Raw genomic sequence first — 22,166 nt, 5'->3', positions numbered from 1 at the left:
GATTTCAGATGGTGATGAGAGGGCATACAAGAGTGAGATATATCAGCTGGTTGAGTGGTATTGCGGCAACAACCTTGCACTCAACATCAATAAGACCAAAGAACTGATTGTGGACTTCAGAAAGGATAAGATGAGGTAACACACAACAGCCCTCATAGAGGAATCAGAATTGGAAAGAGTGAGCAGTTTCAAGTTTCTGGGTGTCAACATCTCTGAGGATCTATCCTGGGCCCAACATATCAATACAGCTGCAAAGGAGGCACAACAGTGACTATATTTCATTTGGAGTTTGAGGAGATTTGGTATGTTGCCAATGACCCAGAAATGTCTATAGTTGTACCATGGGGAGCATTCGAACAGGCTAAATCACTGTCTGGTAAGGGGAAGGGGGCTACTGCACAGGATCGAAATAAACTGCAGAAAGTTGTAAACTTAGTCAGCTTCAACATGAGCACAGGCCTTCCCAGCATCAAGGATCCCTTCAGAAGGCGATGCCTCAAAAAGGTGGCATCTATCATTAAGGACCCTCGTCACCCAGAACATGGCCTCTTCTTATTGCTACCATCAAGGAGGTACAGGGACCTGGTATACATACTGAACATTTCAGGAACAGCTACTTTCCCTGAATGGTGAATGAATCCATGGATACAACTCACCTTTCCACCAGATATTGCTACCACCAACCTCAGGCCAGATTTGATCCTCCGGTCCAAATCATTCCAGATGGTCCAAATTGTGGAACTCACAGTCGCACAGGAGGACTCAGAGGCTGAAGCATATGAATGCAAGAGGCTCTGCTATGCATGTTTATCAGCTGAAGCTCAGAGACGGGGCTGGACGGCCAAAGTTTGCCCTGTGGATGTGGGCCTTAGGGGATTTATAGCCACATCCACCAACAAATTGCTGGAGGGGCTATGGATCCATGGTCAGACTCTATGGCGAACCATCAGAGGCAGCAGAAAGAAGTAGCCAGTGGCTTTCGATCAAGTGGAAAGAGCTCTCCTGGGCTCCAAGATAGCATGAAGAGTATGGGAGGACAGAACGCGGGGTGACTCTGGGACGCCAGAAATCATTGTCCAGCCCTCCGGAGATGTAATGGGCTAATTGATAAAACATCGAGGAAGGAGGGTGCCCACTTGAAATCCCTTGTGTGTCAACCCAGTATCTGTCCCAACCTCAAGGCGGGTGTCGAGCAGCTGCTCAGGACTCATTATTAACATCTTATCTTTGGTTTGATTTTTTTACCTCACTTCTTTTCTCCACTTTGAACAACTTGTTTAATTGTTTATATACTGTATATATATATATAGATAAGCATATATAAACTGTTATGTCCGCAGCCCCCTCCTTTGTGAGAATCGCAAGAGCACTAGTTGAGGGGGGGTCAGTAGACCCAGGAAATGGGAGAGAGAGAGAGACGTGTCGAATACCTCGTTCCACAGCGATGCAAAATAATGCGACATTGACCATTGTCTCCTGGAGACCACGTTTGTGGATTGGGGACTATGCTACATGCAAGCCCTCGGGCAAAGTGGGCTGGTTAGAGAGAGATTGCATCATCACAACCTGATTGACATCTGAGACCCTGTGAGGAAGTATGAAGGAGGGTCTGGGGGTGGGGGGGGGAACAACCCCTTCAGACGCACCAGAAGAAATGCTAACGATCCCGTAGTAGTGGGAAGCCAGTTGAAGGAAGCCACGTGCGTTGGATTCCGCGGCTGGAATTGGTGGCTGGAACCACGGAAACCAGCTTTTAGCTAACAACGGGGAAGCCCGCTCCCCTGATTCAACGGATTTGCTTCATAAAAGACCCGGGCAAGTTTCTTTTCTCACAAATCTCTCTCTCCCCAACAAGTGAAAACCCAGCGGTCCCCAAAGGCTGAAGCCTGCAGGAACTGAGTGACTTTTATATTTCCATCTGACAATATATTATCCCCTAGACAAACGATTGAGCTGTTTCTTATTGACGGTTATTATTAGACCCGCGCTTTTAGATTGAGTAGTGACGACGTATATTATCTGAATGTTTGTATTAATCTTATTTTTGTGCCCCTTCATAAACAAAGACTTTTAAAAATAGTACCATCAGACTTCAACGGACCTCTCTATCTTTGCTGGTAAGTGATCCAGTCACGGGATTTCGTAACAACATACACTTTTGTAACTTATGTATTGCAATGTACTACTGCCATTAAACAATACATTTCACAACATAAGCCAGTAATATTAAACCTGATTCTGATTCTGATTATACCGAGAAGCCCCTAAAACACAGGTAGAGTGATACCTATTGAAAGGAAAAATGGATAAGTACTCAAAAGATCAAAACTTTGATGCCTGCAGTTGAAACAAGGGGAGTACAAGGTCTAATCAGATAGATCTTTCAAAGAGCTAACACAGACAGTGTGAACTGAATGAGTTGTCTGATTCACTGAAAACAACAGTTTCTCATTCTGGTAATTCTCTTCTGTACTTTTCTAGTTCTACAGTGGTGGTTGTACTGTATAGCTTGAGACTCCCAAACCACCCGTAATGCTTCTGATCTGAATGAGTCCATGTCCCACATTGGAAGATTGATATTTGAAGAGATTGCTGTTTAACTGCAGACTTCACTGCAGTCCCTGCTCCTGTTCATTGACCATTGGCCATTTGTGCTGAGGATCTCCTCGGCTATCTGCTCTGGCCTTGGTTGGATGTGACCAGTGTAGGGAGACAGCGGAGCGTTTGTGAAGCCACAATCAGTCTCCCTGACTTTCTGATTCTCCACAACATTGTCCAGCACTTGATTCACTGCATGAGAGTACCATTTCAGAGTTCCTGGCACCATAAGGTCAAAGGGAATGAATTCTAGGAATTGGAATTGAAGTGTTTGGCCAACAGGAAGTTCCACTTTTGGTGGATGGAGCGGAGGTGCCCCAATTTATGACAGGTCTCACCAAAGTAGAGGAGGCTGTATTGGGAGCACTGGACACAATAGACGACCCCAGCAGATTTGCAGTTGAAGTGTTGCCTCACTTGGAAGGACTCTTTAGGGCCCTGAATGGAGGTGAAGGAGGAGATGAATGGGCAGGTATAGGGCTCTTGCAGGGATAAGTGCCGGGAGGGAGATTGGTGGGGAGCGACAAATGGACAAAGGGATCATGGAGGTAGCGATCCCTGTGGAAAGTGGAGATGGGGGGTGGTAGGTAAGGCTGTGTTTAGTGGTAGCATCCTACCACAGTTTTTTGCCCACGGTGGGATTGGAGAAAACAAGGGAGCAGACATTCTAGCCAAGTAATCACATAAAATCAAGGATAGACAGTAGGTGCAGGAGTAGGTTATTCGGCCCTCCTAGCCAGCACCACCATTCATTGTGATCATGGCTGATTATACACAATCAGTACCCCGTTCCTGCCCTCTCCCCATATCCCTTGACCCCGCTATCTATAAGAGCTCTATCTAACTCTCTCTTGAATGCATCCAGAGACTTGGCCTCCACTGCCTTCTGGGGTAGAGCATTCCACATATCCACCACTCTCTGGGTGAAAAAGTTTTTCCGTAACTCAGTTCTAAATGGCCTACCCCTTATTCTTAAACTGTAGCCTCTAGTTCTGGACTCGCCCATCAGTGGGAACATGCTTCCTGCCTCCAGCGTGCCAATCCCTTAATAATCTTATGTTTCAATTTGATCGCCTCTCATCCTTCTAAATTCCAGTATATACAAGCCCAGTCGCTCTAATCTTTCAACATATGACAGTCCCGCCATTCCAGGAATTAACCTTGTGAACCTACGCTGCACTCCCTCAATAGCAAGAATGTCCTTCCTCAAATTTGGAGACCAAAACTGCACACAATACTCCAGGTGGGGTCTCACCAGGACCCTGTACAGCTGCAGAAGGACCTCTTTACTCCTATACTCAATTCCTCTTGTTATAAAAGCCAGCATGCCATTAGCTTTCTTCACTGCCTGTTGTACCTGCATGCTTGCTTTCATTGACTGATGTACAAGAACACCTAGATCTCGTTGTACTTCCCCTTTTCCTAACTTGACTCCATTTAGGCAGTAATCTGCCTTCCTGTTCTTGCCACCAGAGTGGATAACCTCACATTTCTCCACATTAAACTGCATCTGCCATACATTTGCCCACTCACCCAACCTGTCCAAGTCACCCTGCATTCTCATAACATCTTCCTGACATTTCACACTGCCACTCAGCATTGTGTCATCAGCAAATTTGCTAATGTTACTTTTAATCCCTTCATCTAAATCTTTAATGTATATTGTAAACAGCTGCGGCCCCAGTACTGAGCCTTGCGGTACCCCACTGGTCACAGCCTGCCATTCCAAAAGGGACCCGTTAATCGCTACTCTTTGTTTCCTGTCAGCCAGCCAATTTTCAATCCATGTCAGTACTCTTTCCCCTATACCATGTGCCCTAATTTTGCCCATTAATCTCCTATGTGGGACTTTAACAAAAGCTTTCTGGAAGTCCAGGTACACGACATCCACTGGCTCTCCCTTGTCCATTTTCATAGTTACATCCTCAAAAAACTCCAAAAGATTAGTCAAGAATGATTTTCCCTTCATAAATCCATGCTGACTTGGACTGATCCTTCAACTGCTATACAAATGTGTCGTAATTTCATCTTTTATAATTGACTCCATCATCTTTCCCACCACTGACGTCAGGCTAACCGGTCTATAATTCCCTGTTTTCTCTCTCCCTCATTTCTTGAAAAGTGGGACAACATTAGCCACCCTCCAGTCAGCAGGAACTGTTCCTGAATCTATAGAACATTGGAAAATGGTTACCAATGCGTCCACAATGTAAATGTGGATGTAGATGTTGTGGTGCCTTTGCAAGCTATAATTTAAAAATCTATTTGATCACTATGCCAATAAAATTGGGATAAAGAAAAGAAAGTTCGGCTTTATATAATGTTATGATACGGCAACAATGAATACAAAATTGAGACAGTTTTTTTTACAAACAAATAAACATTTAATTAAACTCTGCTCAATATAATGAAAAGTAAACAAACGACTAACTTAACCGGACATTAACTGCTATATGGCAACTTGAACAGTTTTTAAAGTGATAAAGGTAAACACAGTTCTTAAAGCAATAAATGCTTAAGTCCAAATGATTTATACAGTCAATTAGGAGAGACTTTCCTGAAGTAACAAATTGCTCGACGATGTGACGTCATTGCTGATCCCAGCCGAAATATACCTTGCCTGAAGGATTCACGATGAAGGAAATAAAAACGGCTTGAAGGAACTGACCTTTTCCTTGGTGAATAACACTGCGCCCAATCCTTTCTGCTCTTACAGCAGGGATTATCTCGGATGCAGGTTACTAATTCCTGAACGAAGATCCAATAAGGTTGATCCTGTATTACTGCCGATGACACCAACTTTACTCGATCCTTCGGGTTTCTGTACTTCGGTAAATATTCACTCTCCAATACTTAGACTTTAAAATTAAATCGAAGATACATCAAACTTAACTGGCAGTGGTTTTCAAAACTGCCGGCACAATGACAATGTACCTTACAGCAAGAATTAAAACTCCACTTTCAAACAAAACTGCGTCATGAAACTATATATGCAGCATAACGGAGTAATGGATGACTTAAACAATGGTCCAACAAAAACTCCTGTGTCACAGCAGGCTTTCCCCGTTTTATACCTGTTGGAAACAGGCCATCACATGACCTCACACTGGTGGGAAAATAAATCACCCCATCATCACAAGACCATTACATCATGCTTACCAGATATGCAATTACATCATGGTCATGAGACAGTCACAAGATACCCAAGAAGTATGTAACAATAAAATTCAGAGGATGGTGGGAGCTCAACTGGAAGATCTGTATAAAAGGAGGGAAGAAGTTATACTTACACATTTGTGTATTAGGTTGAATCATTCTTTGTCAGAATTAGTATGCATGATGCAGGCATTTGTAGTGAGGGCCCTTGTCAAAATATGCAGTTTGTATGAGGTGCAAAGGAAACATTCAACTGCTAAATTGAGATCTTTGGAACAGACACGGTTCAACATGGAAAGGTTTTAGGATATCACTGTCATTGTAATGCATATTAGTGTATATCTCTGAAAAGCATGAGACTTTTTGATGTCATTTGAGTTTCGAGTTTTCCTTTTGGAAGGGTGTATTTTGTGGCTGCACGATTCCGTCTCTTTGCTCCACACTCCAATTCAGTAGGTGGCGGTAATGCACCTTATGTGGGTCCGCCAACCATTAAACTACAAGTATGTCCAGATCTGAGTGCGTCTGCGCCGAGGTTCCGAGTTGGCGCATGCGCACTCCGGGTGGGCCGCTATGGCGCCGGGGTACCAGTGAGCTAAAGGTACGGAGAGGGAGACGTCGGTGTTGTCGGCCTGTGAGGGTGCGAAGCAGTGCGAGCTCTGACGGCCGTTTGGATTACAGCTAGGCTCTGGCCATGGACTGAAGAGGAGACGCCAGCGGTGGTAACAGTCTGACAGGCCGCTCGCCATGAACATCGACGTGGAGTTTCACATCCGCCAGAACTACCCCTGGGCCAAACTGCCGGGTAACGTGAGGCAGGTGAGGCTGACCCTCTGCATCTTCACGGCGCCAGACACATCCCACTCGGCCCTCCCGTCCACTGGAGGCGCATGCACTACTGACATTGCTAAGAAACTGCGCTTTGTGAAGGGCTTGGGTAACTCTTCACAGAAGGATCTCAGGGTGAACCAGTGTGTTTAAATGCACTAGAGGAACCGGGGTGTTTCGGTACACAGGAGGCTCCCAGGGTGTGCCCTTTTGCTCGTGGCAAGAATTTAAGTAACCAGTTTGTCCATTTGTGGCAAACAAGATCTAAAGGTAGACAACCAGACAACTTTTATACAAGATGTCAAATGGATCATCCACCTATTTGGCATCTTCCTCATACATGCACAAAAATTCCACCAGTCAGTTTGTGCACAACAAAATCTTAGTAGCAACGACCTGTGTTGGCACAGCGGGATTTCAAACGAAATAGCCGGCCAGTTTTGTTTGCACTGTTAGACACCATAAGCAGCATTATGCTATTTATGTAAAGTTGTCTGCAGCAGCAGTACTTTTACGTTGTACATTTTGGAAAAACACTAAGTATAAGCTAGGACTTTACATGTGCTGTAAAGCAGAACTTTCCTGGATGAAAAGTACTGGAGTTTTTATTGACTGGTGCTATTGATTTAGTTGGCCAAGAAGAAGGTGGAGATTTGGAGAGGGATGGAAGAGATATCCCAGGATGATGTCTGGATTAGATGATGTGAACTACAAGAGGTTGGTCAACTTGGACTGTTCTCTCTGGAGTATCAGAGACCTACAAGAAGGTTATACAATTATGAGAGGCATTGATAGGATAGACGGTCAGAATCCTTTTCCCAGTGTAGAAATATCAAGTACTGGAGGACATGCAAAGTAAGAGGGTGTAGGGCATGTTTATTTACGTAGCGGTAGATCCCTGGAACAGGCTGCAGCATAATAGAACCATTAGCAAGGCAAATTAACATGCAAAGATGAATGAATAAGGATCACGTGCAGGCAGAAGAGAGTGACTTTAATTCAGCACTGTGTTTGGTGCAGGAATCACAGGCCAAAGAACCTGTTCCTGCGCTGCACTATTTGTTTTGTGATACACCTCATTTTTTAACCTATTAGCTAGTGGGTGTAATATGTGTTTGATTTGTGTCCCACTGTAAACTTAAAAGATTAAGCAAATCTGAGTGCATATTAGCCGCGGAAGCTGATGTGGAAGTCATGGTGAAAGTCAGAAATGCATCTCATGAACAGGCCTCTAGCTGATCAAACACAAGGAAATCTGCAGATGCTGGAAATTCAAACAACAACACACACAAAATGCTGGTGGAACACAGCAGGCCAGCTTGCTGCTGCCTGGCCTGCTGTGTTCCACCAGTATTTTGTGTGTGTTGTTCTCTAGCTGATCACCTTGTTGCAGTAATCCTGTGTTAATCTTTTTTTGTTCGCGGTCATAACTTGGAGCACACTTCTTCCCTTCAGCCCTATCTCAGTTCCTCAAATTGGTTGCACTTCGGTTGTGGAAAAACAGGAAATGATGTTCATGTTTTAGGTCACCAGTGTTTCATTAGAACTACATCTTCCAGAATTGTCTGTTTTTTTTTAGCATGCACAGCATGACTTCTGAATGTATTTTTATTTGTGTGTGTTGGTGATGTATTTTTGCCAATGTAAATATTTAAGTGGCTATTTTGTATGTATGTGGGTACCTATGTGGTAAATTATTGTGCAATACTTTGTACTACTGTATTTTCAACCTATAATCCAGGGTTTTATTATAAAGTTTAGTGGGAATATGCAGTATTTTGTGGTATTGTTCAAACTTCTTGTCCAGATATGATTGAAATTGTTTTCTTTTGAAGAAAGAACAGTGTTGAAGAATATGAATTCATGGACCTTTCAGTTTCTTGCTTGCTCTCTTGGGGGTGGCTATTGCCAATCCAACAAAACTATTTTAAAGAAGAGCAGGGTTTCTCCTATTACTTGTCATTTTAAAAACTTCTGGCTATTATCTTGTTTTTGTTAACTACAGTTTTGTTGTGTGCACATTGATCGCTGAAAATTCAACATCTTTTACAACTGCAGTTGTAAAATACATTAGAAGCTGTTTGAGAGCATTCTGAAGCCATTATTGATTTTTAGCTGCTCTATATTGTGTGCCTTAGGAAGTTCTTGACAATTATGAAATATCTTGGCAAGGAAAATTGACCTGAATGCATTGCTGAACCCTAGTTTTCGAGTATTTTCCCAGCAAAAGTGGTTTTAATATAAAATGTAGTTGTGAACATTTTGTCATGAGCTTCAATTAGCTAATCCAGAAGTGCACTTCCAGATTTTGACTTGTGGACTCTGGAGCAGACTTGTATAATGTTTTAATAGTTTTCTTTTATTTCCTGATTGGCAATCAAATTGTATTTCTCAGTTCTTGGGCAATGGCTCCACCTTACGATTTCAGTGGTACGTCAGATTACAAATTCCTTAGTAACTTTATTCAATGTATTTTTGCTTAAATAAGTGATTGATGTTTTGAGCATATGTAGAAGTAAGTTCAATTTTTGCTTTTATGCCAAGAAATTTGCTCTTAAAATAGAAATGTTCATGTGTTTCCTGCTGGATTATCTGATACCCTCACTAAGAAGAGCTTCAAAGATTCATTGGCCTGCATATTTGTACTTTCAAGCCTTGTATCCACTTCTAATTCAATGAAAACTAAATAGCTGGCTGAATAAAAGTGTGTCCATAACTAGCATTTGTTTTGTGTAGGAACAGTAAATGAGCTTGTTAAACCTTCCTCAATCACTCATCTGTTCTTGCAGTTGAGACGTTGACCCAAAGTATTTGGATGCCCATCAAAAATATGAAGCGAACTCAGTTTGCAAATTGCTGAGTTTTGAAGCTACATTTTTACCAAGTGACAGCAAGAGAAGAATATGGCAGCCTGCCTTTTGAACAGAAAGAATACATCTCCAGCCTCTCAGCAACAAGTGTTGTATTACCCATCACAATTGGTAGAGGCAGGCCAAGGGAACTGGCAGATGGTTGCTGCTCCTCTGAGCAGTGTTTTTTGTTGAGTATTGAAATAATCTTGTAGTCCCTATTTCAGACCTCCTTTGCAGATGGTATTGTGGAGCTACTTAACTAAAAGCTTATGAAATTCTGCAGAAACCTCCATACTATTTGCCCCATCCACACAAAGCATAACATGTATTTTAACAAAAATAATCATCGAAGGGGGTCAGGTTGTTTATCCAACTGGTAGACACATGTCTCTCCATTCTCATCCACAAACTTTCCCCCCATTCACCTTCTTTGACTTGCATCCTTTGCAAATCGCAGTTCTCCTCACTGAATCTTGCTTTTTGCCCATTTAGAGGCAGGCTTACCAATACCATTAGTGCTGTAGTCTTGTGGAATCCTTTACCTGGAGTGCGCTGAGGGGTTAATTAGGGTCTCAGTCGAATATTTTTTTCCAAAAGAATGACATTTCAGACAGCAGCATATCCTGAGATATCTTGCTGAAATCCCTGTGATAGGGTTGAGGTGAATGCATGTTAATTGAATAAAGTGTTTCCCTGGTCCTGCCTGATGAAGTGCCTGTTGAATCATTGGAGTAGTAAACTGGAACTTCCAACACGTGCGTTCTAACATTTCTAACCCTCAGCCTCGTCCCCAGTTTCCCAATAACTACTGATATCTTATCCTATGTTGATACAATGAGGTCTGCTGCTTGTTAACCTGTTAATTTTATACTTGTATCTGCTGACTACCTTATTAATTTTACTTGCAGTATGTTAACAATTTATTAATTCACTGCTGCATGATTCTTCAATTATTGATTTGCCATACAGGTGTCTCGGCAGTGTCATTAAGATAATTTATGATTTATTTTCCCTTTAATCTTTTGGGATGGTTCCCTTTAATCTTTTGCCTGGTTCACGGTGAATTTGTTTGTTATTTTGCTCTCTGAGCTTTAATGTTCTGTCCATTTCTGAATTATTCAACTTGTTCACAATGCATTTATTTATACCTTTGTCTGTGGCGCTGCCTGCATTTAATTCATTGATTTGTTGATGAGCCTTCTGCAGTATGAGTTAATTAATTTGTCAAATGCCTTGAGTCGTGTACATGATCATGTGACTAAGCACAGCTAAAATACCATCTATAAATTTGCTGACGATACGACCATTGTTGGCAGAATCTCAGATGGCGATGAGAGGGCAGATGGGAATGAGATATATCAGCTAGTTGAGTGGTGCAGTAGCAACCTTGCACTCATCGTCAGTAAAACTAAAGAACTGATTGTGGACTTCAGAAAGGGGAAGACAAGGGAACACACACCAGTCCTCTTAGAGGGATCAGAAAGAGTGAGCAACTTCAAGTTCCTGGGTGTCAATATCTCTGAGGATCTAACCTGGACACAACATATTGATGCAGCTACAAAGAAGGCAAGGCAACTGTTGTATTTCATTGGGAGTTTGAGAAGAATTGTAATGCCACCAAAGGCACTTGCAAATTTCTTCATGTATACTGTGGAGAGCATTCTAACTGGCTGACATCACCGGCTGGGGGGAGACATTGTACTTGTGAGTAGATGATTAAAGTTGGTGCGTATGCGCCATTGTTTTTATCTGAAATATCTGTCCTGAAACGTGGTGGCAGTGGTGGGATTCAAATTCACGTCATCGAAATGACTGCAGGCTAAATCCAGTATGCTCACCACCTTCAACCCATCTTTCGGGTGGTATAGATCCGTTTGGAACCAGCATTTCATCGGAGATCTTCCAGCGCAGACTGCACCAGGCACTGGAAGGACTACCAGCAGTGATCTGCGTCGCAGGCGACATTCTGGTGTACGGAAAAGAGGAAACGCAGAGAAAGTCAAGTGGCCGATCATGATGTGAGACTTGAGCAGCAATTACAGTGTTGTGTATATCAGGCTCAACAAGAACAAATCTGTCTTCAGAGCGACAGAGATACCCTTTTTGCGACATCTCATCACAATTGAGGGACTTCAGCATGATCCTAAAAAGGTCGGTGACGTTCTCAACATGCCAGCACCCACAGATGTGCAGGGAGTGCAGTGATTGATCGGATTTGTCAACTACCTGAGCCGTTTTCTACCAAGTCTCTCGGATACCCTTGAGCCAATAAGACAGCTGACAAAGCCAGATGTAGCATGGGAGTGGTCAGCTGAGCAGCAAAACGCTCTCTCCAAGATCAGGCGGACGGTATCCAAAGCACCGGTGTTAGCATACTACAATTCTAAGGAAGAGCTAACCATCCAAGGTGATGACAGCAGCAAAGGCCTAGGGGCAGCACTCCTCCAGAATGGGCGTCCGATCGCATACGCAAGCAGAGCGCTAGCGGGCACATAAACGCGTTGCGCAGCGATCGTAAAGGAAATGCTCGCAATCGCACTTGAGCATTTTCAACAATACACTTTTGACCGCTTCACAAGAGTACTCTGTGATCAGAAGCCGCTCAAACTGATAGTTAAGAAGACATTGGTGAAGGTACACCAATGAACCTTCACCTTCATTGGTGAAGGTCCTGCAAAAAACCTGCAGAGCTATGATTTTTGACATCACCTACTGTCAAGGAAAGCTTACGCACCTCGCGGATACGCTATCACAAGCAGTTAGCGGTACTCCAGGCCAGGAGAACAGCTTCGATGAAGTTAACATTGCTATTGCACCTGCCAATTCGCGATGGGTGTCTGGATTTGCATAGAAACAGCGAAAGATGACACACTACAGATATTCTTTCTTTTTACAATATTTTTATTCAGAAGAAAAAAAAAGATTTACAGAGTGCAACACATAGATACATCTCAACATGTGTACATTCATATGTTGTAATAAAATTGATCAAAATGTTATAGCATAACACATAAAGGTATACCACTCTGTACTCAAAAATGTAAAGATAAGTCATACATCATAAAAGAAATTTTTTATATAAAAAAAGTCAACCCACTGCCAACTACCAAAGAAAAAAGCTGATGGATGACGATGGATAAATAGAAAAAAAAAGACATACTCACTTAAGAAGAGAAGATAAAAATATACATAAAAGTCTGTGCACTGTTAAACTTTATAAATTGGAAAAGTAATTTAGGAAAGGTCACCAAATATCATAGAAAGATTGTTTCGAATTTAAGACTGAGCAGTGGTTCTTTTCTAAATTTAAATAAGACGTAATATCACGTAGCCATTAAACAATTGCATGAACAATTGAACAATAAGTCTGTGACACTATTTGGCATTTTAACGTCATGTTTATACTCAAAGAAGGACCATGTCCTATTTGAGGTTGTGTAGTTTGTAGTTTGAAGTTAAATTTTAGTATGTTTTATATTTTGTATATATACTCATACAGATGGAAATAATGAGTGATATGCATTTGTGACAGGCATAAGAGATATAAGGCATAATTAATGAATGCTTTGAAAGTTAATTCCATGAAAACATACTGGAAAGTAGACTCCAGAGAAATTGAGTTTAATTGTTAATACAATTGTTCCTTTTCTTTGGTTTGATAAAAAGGGGGATGTTATGATATACTTGTCCATGTACTCATGAGTAGATGATTAAAGTTGGTGTGTATGCGCAGTTGTTTTTATCTGAAATATCTGTCTGGAAACAGGGGCTACTGCATTGGATCGAAGTAAGCTGCAGAGAGTTGTAAACTTAGTCAGCTCCATCATGGGCACTAGCCTTTGTAGTATCCAGGATATCTTCAAGGAGCGATGTCTCAAAAATGACGTCCCTCATTAGGAAACCTGATCACCCAGGTCATGCAGTGTTCTCATTGCTACCATCAGGATGAAAGTACAAGAGCCTGAACACACACACTTAATAATTCAAGAACAGCTTCTTCCCTCTCTGCCATCCAATTTCTGAATGGACATTGAACCCATGAACAATACCTTACTACTTTTTTATTTCTATTTTTGCACTATTTATTTAATTTAACTATTTGATATGTATATATTGTAATTCAACCTTTTACATTATTATGTATTGCAATTTACTTATGCTGCAAATTTTAACCAATTTCATGACATAGGCTGGTGATGTTAAATCTGATTCTGATTTTTTGTGGTACTTATGTGTTTAATTCAGTCATAAATTTGGTCCTCTTCAGATTGTTTATTGATAGCCTGCTCTTCATCCAGCTACTGTATTTATTGGTTCCTGATTTTTGATGATATTGGTTAAGAGGTAAATATTGGCTGGGACTGAAAGGGAAAAGCTTACATGTTCTTCTTTTGAAAAAGTGCTGTGGCGACCCATTTCCTGGCACATCCGAACCGACTCACAATTAGATAGCCTACGGGGGTTTGCGAACACAGAGCTTTGGAGCCTCTGCGCCATGGGGGGCCGGTTGAGGGAGGCTTAAAAGTGAGGCTGAAGTTTTCGAATAAAGTTTTTTCCTTCGACTGCAGTTACCGACTCCGTGTCGTAATTTTAGCGCTGCGTGTAGCACACCGCTACAATTGGTGACCCCGACGGTCCAAACGATTTTTGGACCAGAAATGACCGACGCCGCCTCTGTTCATGCGGTTTCGTTGAAACTGCCGGGTTTCTGGACACAGCGCCCGGACCTATGGTTCCAGCAAGCCGAAGCCCAATTCCACGTTCGCCAGATCACCTCAGAAGACACCCGCTACTACTACGTGGTGAGCTCCCTCGACCAGGACACAGCGGCCCAGGTCGCGGAGTTCGTACAGTCGCCCCCGGCAGACGGCAAGTACACGGAATTCAAAGCCCTGCTCCTCAGGACTTTCGGACTCTCATGGCGCGAGTGGGCTGCCCGTTTACTGCACCTGGATGGCTTGGGCGACAGACCTCCATCGGCTTTAATGAATGAGATGTTGTCTCTGGCCGACGGACACACATGCCTCATGTTTGAGCAGGCATTCCTGGAGCAGCTGCCCGAGGACATACGCCTGCTGCTATCCGACGCGGATTTCAGTGACCCCCGGAAGGTGGCAGCCCGGGCGGACTTGCTGTGGAACGCCAAAAAGGTGAGCGGGGCGTCCATCGCACAGATCTCCCAGCCACGCTCCCGGCAGCAAACCAGTCCAGGCCCGGCCGCAGAGCCCGCCAACCCCTGGCCCCCCGCCCTGCAAGTTCCCGGGAAACGCCAGGGCCAGCCGCCGCTGATGGCTACGGCGGCTGGCCATCGGGATAGCCTCCTGTATGTGTGGGATAGAAGGTCGGGACGCCGGTTTTTGGTCGATACTGGGGCTGAGATTAGCGTTTTACCTCCGACGAGTTACGACACCCGCAGCAGGGCACCGGGTCCCCCCCTGAGGGCCGTGAATGGCAGCACAGTAAGGACCTATGGCACCCGTCAGGTGCAGCTACAGTTCGGCTCCAGCCAGTTCACGTGGGACTTCACACTGGCCGCCGTAGCCCAACCGCTTCTGGGTGCGGATTTTTTGCAGGCTCACAGCCTACTGGTCGACCTGCCCAGGAAGAGACTGGTACACGCCGAGACCTTTCAGACGTTCTCCCTGGGTGCAGCCCAGTTGCCAGCCCCTCACCTCGGCTCCATCACGCTGTCCAACAATGACTTCACCAGGGTCCTGGCGGAGTTCCCAGTGGCCATGCCCAGGCACGGCGTACAGCACCACATCCCGACCCAGGGACCACCCCTCCGCGCCCGCGCTCGGCGGCTTCCCCCAGACAAGCTCCGACTGGCGAAGGAGGAGTTCCAGAGGATGGAGGAATTGGGGATCATCCGGCGGTCCGACAGCCCATGGGCCTCCCCCCTGCACATGGTGCCCAAAGCGACGGGGGGCTGGAGACCGTGCGGCGACTACCGCAGGCTGAACGAGGCTACCACACCGGACCGCTACCCTGTGCCGCACATTCAGGACTTTGCAGCAAACCTGCACGGCACACGGATCTTCTCCAAGGTAGACCTCGTCCGAGGGTACCATCAAATCCCGATGCATCCTGACGACGTCCCCAAAACGGCTCTCATCACCCCTTTCGGCCTGAAGAATGCCGCACAGACGTTCCAGCGGTTAATGGACGCGGTGGGACGGGACCTGGACTTCGCGTTCATCTATTTGGATGACATCCTCATAGCCAGCGGCAGTCGTCAGGAGCATCTGTCCCACCTCCGTCAACTCTGCGCCCGACTGAGTGAGTACGGTCTTACAATCAACCCCGCCAAATGCCAGTTCGGACTCGATACCATTGACTTCCTGGGCCACAGGATTACTAAAGACGGGGCAACCCCTCTGCCCGCTAAGGTAGATGCGGTCCGCCTCTTTCCCCGACCCACCACGATCAAAGGCCTTCAGGAATTCGTAGGTATGGTCAATTTCTACTGCCGCTTCCTCCCTTCAGCTGCCCGGATCATGCGCCCCCTGTTCGCCCTGATGTCGAGTCCGAGCAAGGACATTACCTGGGACGAGGAGTCCGCCGCCACTTTCGTTCAAACGAAGGAAGCTTTGGCGGACGCCGCAATGCTAGTACCTCCCAGAATGGATGCCCCTACCACCCTCACAGTGGACGCATCAAACACGGCAGTCGGTGGGGTGCTGGAGCAACTCATGGCAGGTCGCTGGCAACCCCTGGCGTTTTTCAGCAAACACCTGCGACCACCCGAGCTTAAGTACAGTGCTTTCGACCGGGAACTGTTGGCGCTCTACCTGGCAATCCGGCATTTCAGGTACTTCCTAGAAGGTCGGCCCTTCACCGCGTTCACGGACCACAAACCGCTTACCTTTGCGTTTACGAAAGCGTCCGACCCCTGGTCGTCCCGCCAGCAACGCCACCTGTCCTACATCTCTGAATACACGATGGATGTCCGGCACGTCTCGGGTAAGGACAATGTCGTGGCGGATGCGCTCTCTCGCCCTACCGTTCATGCCCTTTCCCAAGGGGTAGACTTTGAGGCACTGGCAGAGGTGCAGCAGGCGGATGAGGAGATTCCGAGTTACAGAACCGCAATCTCCGGTTTGCAGCTCCAGGACCTCCCCGTAGGCCCAGGTGAGAGGACCCTACTCTGTGACGTCGCCACCGGCCAGCCCCGTCCAGTCGTCCTGACAGCATGGCGGCGCCGCGTTTTCGACTCCATTCATAACTTGGCGCATCCCTCCATCCGGACAACTGTCCGGATGGTTTCCAGCAGGTTCGTTTGGCACGGACTCTGCAAACAGGTCAGTGAATGGGCCAAAACGTGCATGCACTGCCAGACGGCCAAGGTGCAGTGGCACACCAAAGCCCCACCACAGCAGTTCCATCCCGCCCACCGGCGTTTCGACCACATTCATGTGGATATCGTGGGCCCCCTGCCAGTGTCGGCACCTCCTGACTATCATGGACTGGTTCACAAGATGGCCAGAGGCGGTTCCGCTCACCGACACCACCTCCGAATCTTGCGCCACCTGGATATCTCGCTTTGGTGTACCAGCCCACATTACCTCCGACAGAGGCGCCCAGTTTACCTCCAGCCTGTGGTCAGCTATGTCCAGCCTTTTGGGGACTCAGCTGCACCACACAACTGCCTACCACCCACAGTCGAACGGGCTAGTGGAGCGTTTCCACCGTCACCTGAAGTCGGCCCTCATGGCCCGCCTGCGAGGAGCCAACTGGGCGGACGAGCTTCCCTGGGTCCTACTCGGCATCCGCACAGCGCCCAAGGACGACCTGCACACCTCGTCGGCCGAGTTGGTATACGGCGCGCCCCTGGTCGTCCCTGGGGAGTTCCTACCAGCCCCAAGGGGGCAAGAGGAAGAACCCGCAGCAGTCCTGGGCAGACTACGCGAGAAGCTCGGTAACCTGGCCCCCATACCCACTTCACAGCACGGGCGGCACCCGACCTGCGTACCCAAACACCTACAGAACTGTAAGTTTGTGTTTGTACGAAGGGGCGGGCATCGGCCGCCGCTGCAGCGGCCATACGAGGGGCCGTTTATGGTGCTCCGGAACAACGTGTCCACGTTCGTGCTGGACGTTGGGGGGAAAGAGGAGGTTTTCACGGTGGACCGCCTCAAACCGGCCCATGTGGACCTGGCGCAACCGGCCGAGTTTCCGGCGCCTCGGCGCAGAGGCCGACCTCCCAAGCAGGTTCTGGCCCAGACTGTGGACATTGGGGGGTGTATCGCCGGTTCTGGGGGGGGGGGGGTTGTGTGGTGACCCATTTCCTGGCACATCCGAACCGACTCACAATTAGATAGCCTACGGGGGTTTGCGAGCACAGAGCTTTGGAGCCTCTGCGCCATGGGGGGCCGGTTGAGGGAGGCTTAAAAGTGAGGCTGAAGTTTTCGAATAAAGTTTTTTCCTTCGACTTCAGTTACCGACTCCGTGTCGTAATTTTAGCGCTGCGTGTAGCACACCGCTACAGTGCCACAAATCTTTTGTCCAGTTAAGATCATCCACAACACCTTGTTTTAAAACCTTATCAGAAGGATAGTCCCGCCAAAAATGCCCCATTCCTTCAGTCCAGGACTGTAGTCTTAACCTAGTTTTGATATTCAGTTTCTAGAATACAAATTGAATCCAAAACGTTAATCAGGGTTAGAGTGCAAATTCATCCAGTACTGTACTTTTTCCTTTCGATTATTTTGGTACGGTGAATAGATCAAAAGTACAACATAAATCTTCAAAATCAAGTTATGATTCTGCATCAGATGACCCATAATTTAATCTGTAAGGAAGTGCCTTATAATTATTTGTCATCGGGAAGTTGTGTATAGTTAGCTGTGAAACAGTAGGTAACAATCCTGCCTCTTGCATCTGAAAATTCAGTTTTTAATCTCTAATTCAGAATCGGGCATTGTCACTGACAGGGTTCTCAGTGATGACTGCCATCTCCTTGAGGCGCCTCCTCTTGAAGATTTCCTCGATTCATCTGCCATCACTTTCTCAGATGCTATTGGTTGAATCAAGGCCACATCTGTTACCTTAGACAGAGTAAAGGATCTTTACAGAGTACTTAAAAGAACAAGAAGTCCTATGTTGTCAATATTGAGCTTTCAACATGATTAATTATTTGATGATATTTGTGCAAAAAAATTTCTTAAGATCTATATTTGCTTTTAAGGAATTTGCTTTTTTATGCTAATACTGTTATCAGTTCTGATAATTAATGTTTTTTTTGCAGAGCCTTGGGAACTCTCAGCGCGAGTATGAGAAACAGGTCCTGCTCTACAGCATCCGCAATCAACTGCGATATAGAACTAACTTGGGTAAGCAGAACAATAAGTTCACTGAAGTCTGACCTACAATATTATAAATTGTATGTGCTTCAGTATCAAGCTCTTACTGTCAAGGCAAATGGGAAGTTGTAAATCTTTCGGAACTTGTCCACTATACCAGAATTATGTACTATTTAATAGGGAACAGCCTTGGCGTACTTACCCAGTCTAAATACATCAGAGGATTAAATTTACCTTTTTATAGGGTTTTTTTTATGTAACCCGTTCACTGGGCTTGTATACAAACTTGGCTCGTTAGCCGACTATAACAGCCAAGGGACTCGGCAGTGAGAAGGCCACCTTTCATAAACGATATATGTCTAGGGTTGGTATGACTTGTCGTTCAACCAAGCAGGAATGCTGTGATGTTCTGATGAAAGAAACCTTGATTTGAGAGAATGCTGTGTAAATCTGCCCATATACAATTGTTGGTCGGCAAGAAATAACAGATTGTACACTGCACAAAATTATAAAGAAAGTATATTTACTAACCGGCTTTATTGAACAGTTAGTAGGAAAGAAAAAGGAAGAGAAAGGGCCCATTACAGTTTAACCAGTCCAAATGTACACATAAAGTTGGAGCTTATCCTGGAGTTGTCCTTTTACTCAGACCCTCGTTCTGCATGAAAGCTCACACTGGATTCCGAACTTGGCTTGAAATCCATCTCAAACAAAAGGACTCTCTCGGGAGTATTGGCCCTTCCTCCTTGGAGACATTCATCTGCACAAAGCACTTTGTGCATCAGTGACTCTGCTTCCCACAGCATTGTCAGTCTTCTTCTCTCCTGTCTTCTCCACTGATCCCGCCAAAAAAGACCCCGAATCAGACTGCTGTCTGTCACAAATCTATCTCCGCACCGCTCTCTGGAACTTTCTCCTCATTTTGCTATCCTGAATGGCTGATACAACATTCCTAGGTCAAGCAGCAGGGTTTCTTATCTCCAGCCAAAACCAAAACATCCTACCAGCAGCACACCTTGCTGAAACTGCTAAAATGAAATATCTACAGCATGGGAGTAGAAATCTTAACCGGGGCATTACATTTACTTTAAGCACAGATTGGTTTGGTAGAAACTATCCTAAATTATTTGGTCAAAAGATAATTTCCACAATAAACTCTTGGATTATGCATCCTGATTTCCAGTGTCTCCAACTACCTGAGGTTTGAGTTCTGGAATTCCATGTCCTGTAAATGTTGCTTAAAACCTAAGCAGCCACATTCACCATCTCCATTGCCTCTCTTGTTCTCTTGATCTACCCTTCACCTACACACCTATCCCTCTAAGTGGTATGATAGTGTAGTGGTTAGCACAATTGCTTTACTGTGCCAGTGATCAGAGTTCAATTTCACCTACTTTGTCTGGAGCTTTGTACTTTCTCTCCTTGACTGTGTGGGTTTCTTCCAGGTGCTTTGGGTTCCTTCCACATTAGAAGATGTATGGTTAGTTTTATGGTTTGGAAATTTGGGCTTGTTATGTTGGCATTGGAAGCAAAGCGACACTTGGGGGAAAGACACAATCCTTACTGATTTGATGTAAATAGAGTATTTCACTGTATGTGTCAGTGTACACGTGACAAATAAAGCTAATTTTATCTTTAGTCTTTATCACTAGTTCACCATCTCCCCTCTATGCCATGGTTCATGATCCCCTCTCATCTTCTTCAGCCTTGTGTCATTCCCACCTCTGCCACCTGCCTATCAATCCCCATCACCTGGATCCACCTGCCAGGTTTTACCTCATCCGGTTTCCTCTTCCCACCCTGACTGTCCATTTTCCTCCATGGATATTTTTTGAGAAGACTAGAATATAAAAGCAAGGATGTAATGTTGAGGCTTTATAGAGCATTGTTGAGGCCTCACAGAGTATTGTGAGTAGTTTTGGGCCTCTTATCCAAGAAAAGATGTGCCAGTGTTGGAGAGGGTTAAAAGTCAGTTCATGAAAATGGTTCTGAGATTGGATGGCTTGAAATATGAGGAGTATTTGATGGCTGTGGGCCTGTATTCACTGGAATTCAGAAGAATGAGGTGGAATCTCATAGAAATCTATTGAATGTTAAAAGGCTTCAATAGAGTGGCTGCGGTAAGGACATTTCCAATGGTGTGGGAGCCTAGGATGAGAGGACTGCCTCAGAATTGAGATGCTTCCACTTAGAACATAAAATGAGGAGGAATTTCTTTAACAAGAGAAAATCTGCAGATGCTGGAAATCCGAGCAGCGCACACAAAATGCTGGAGGAACTCAGCAGGCCTGGCAGCATATATGGGGAAAAAATTACAGTTGACATTTTGGGCCAAATTCCTTCAGCAGGCTAAAGGAATTTCTTTAGCCAGAGAGTGGTGAATCTGTATAATTCATTGCCACAGGCCATGTCATTGGGTACATTTAAGGCAGAGGTTGATGGATTCTTGATTGGTCAGGACATGAAGGGTTATGAAAAAAAGGCAGGAGATTGGGGCTGAGGGGAAAATTGGTCAGTCATGATGAAATGGTGGAGCAGACTCGATGGACCAAATGGCTGAACTCTGTTCCTATCTTATGGTCTTGTGGTTGTGGTTATGACCTGCTGTGTTCCTCTACCTTTGTGTGTTGTTACCATTGAAACTTCACTGTGTTGAAACATGAATCTAGATCCTTGTGTGTGACCTGCCCAGCATTTGCTTCATACAATTTGGATTTACAGCATGCATGGTGTTTAACATTTGGCATGTTTAAGTTATTATATCTGTTGTTTTCATGTATTGATCTGTAAAAAAAAAACTATTAAGGCAAATGGTGGTGCTTCTAATTTGTATGCCTTGCTGACTTTTTTTCAATTTCAACCTATCCACATCCTCAGTTAGATACATCAAGAAAGATGAACGCAAATACTATGAAGAGCTATTTAAGTACAGCAGAGAACATCTCATGTTGTATCCATACCATTTATCTGACATAATGGTGAAAGGATTGCGGGTCACACCTTTTTCCTATTATATAGGAATTATGGAGGTGAGTTTAAGAATTCAATAATTTCAAGCTGCCAGTCAGAAGTCTTAACCTGTAAGATTGCACTCTGAGATCTGTGGTTCCATTGTTCATTCATTTGTGGATATTTGTTTTAGTGATGCAAGCCTGCATCCTTCAGGATTCCAGCACTTACATTCATTGGAGCGCAGATTTCTAACCAAATAGCATTGATTGGTTGGCATGAGCAAAGAGCTAACTGTAGGCTGTAGTGCCTCTTCTGTGCTCTATTACCCAATGTTCTGCACAGAATTCAGAGCACACAAAATAAACCATTTCACCATTGGTCTGTGCTGTGTTTGTGCTGCATTTGAGCTTCCTCCCAACTCTTATCCTAAGCTTGTTATTGCAAATGTAACTTTGTATGTAACCTTATAAATATGTGT

At 44.9% G+C, this 22,166-nt stretch overlaps 1 protein-coding gene across 3 annotated transcripts in view; it reads left to right on the top strand.

The window, feature by feature from the left end:
• fam91a1 (family with sequence similarity 91 member A1) overlaps positions 1 to 22,166 on the top strand; it is a 98,706-nt gene that overhangs the window by 5,838 nt on the left and 70,702 nt on the right. For 2 of the 3 annotated variants that reach the window (XM_059972886.1, XM_059972880.1), the window contains exons 1-3: positions 6,286 to 6,573; positions 18,682 to 18,766; positions 21,614 to 21,765. In XM_059972886.1, the coding sequence (XP_059828869.1) occupies positions 6,502 to 6,573; positions 18,682 to 18,766; positions 21,614 to 21,765 (309 nt within the window). In that variant the 5' untranslated portion in view covers positions 6,286 to 6,501. Of the gene's footprint in view, positions 1 to 6,285; positions 6,574 to 18,681; positions 18,767 to 21,613; positions 21,766 to 22,166 lie in introns of those variants that run through there. The other variant, XM_059972891.1, reaches the window with a different exon arrangement.

The sequence above is a fragment of the Hypanus sabinus genome, chromosome 1 (assembly GCF_030144855.1).
Source record: "Hypanus sabinus isolate sHypSab1 chromosome 1, sHypSab1.hap1, whole genome shotgun sequence".
NCBI classification, from domain to species: domain Eukaryota; kingdom Metazoa; phylum Chordata; class Chondrichthyes; order Myliobatiformes; family Dasyatidae; genus Hypanus; species Hypanus sabinus.
Note: the sequence above shows the minus strand (reverse complement) of the source record. Positions and strands in the feature narration are given on the sequence as shown.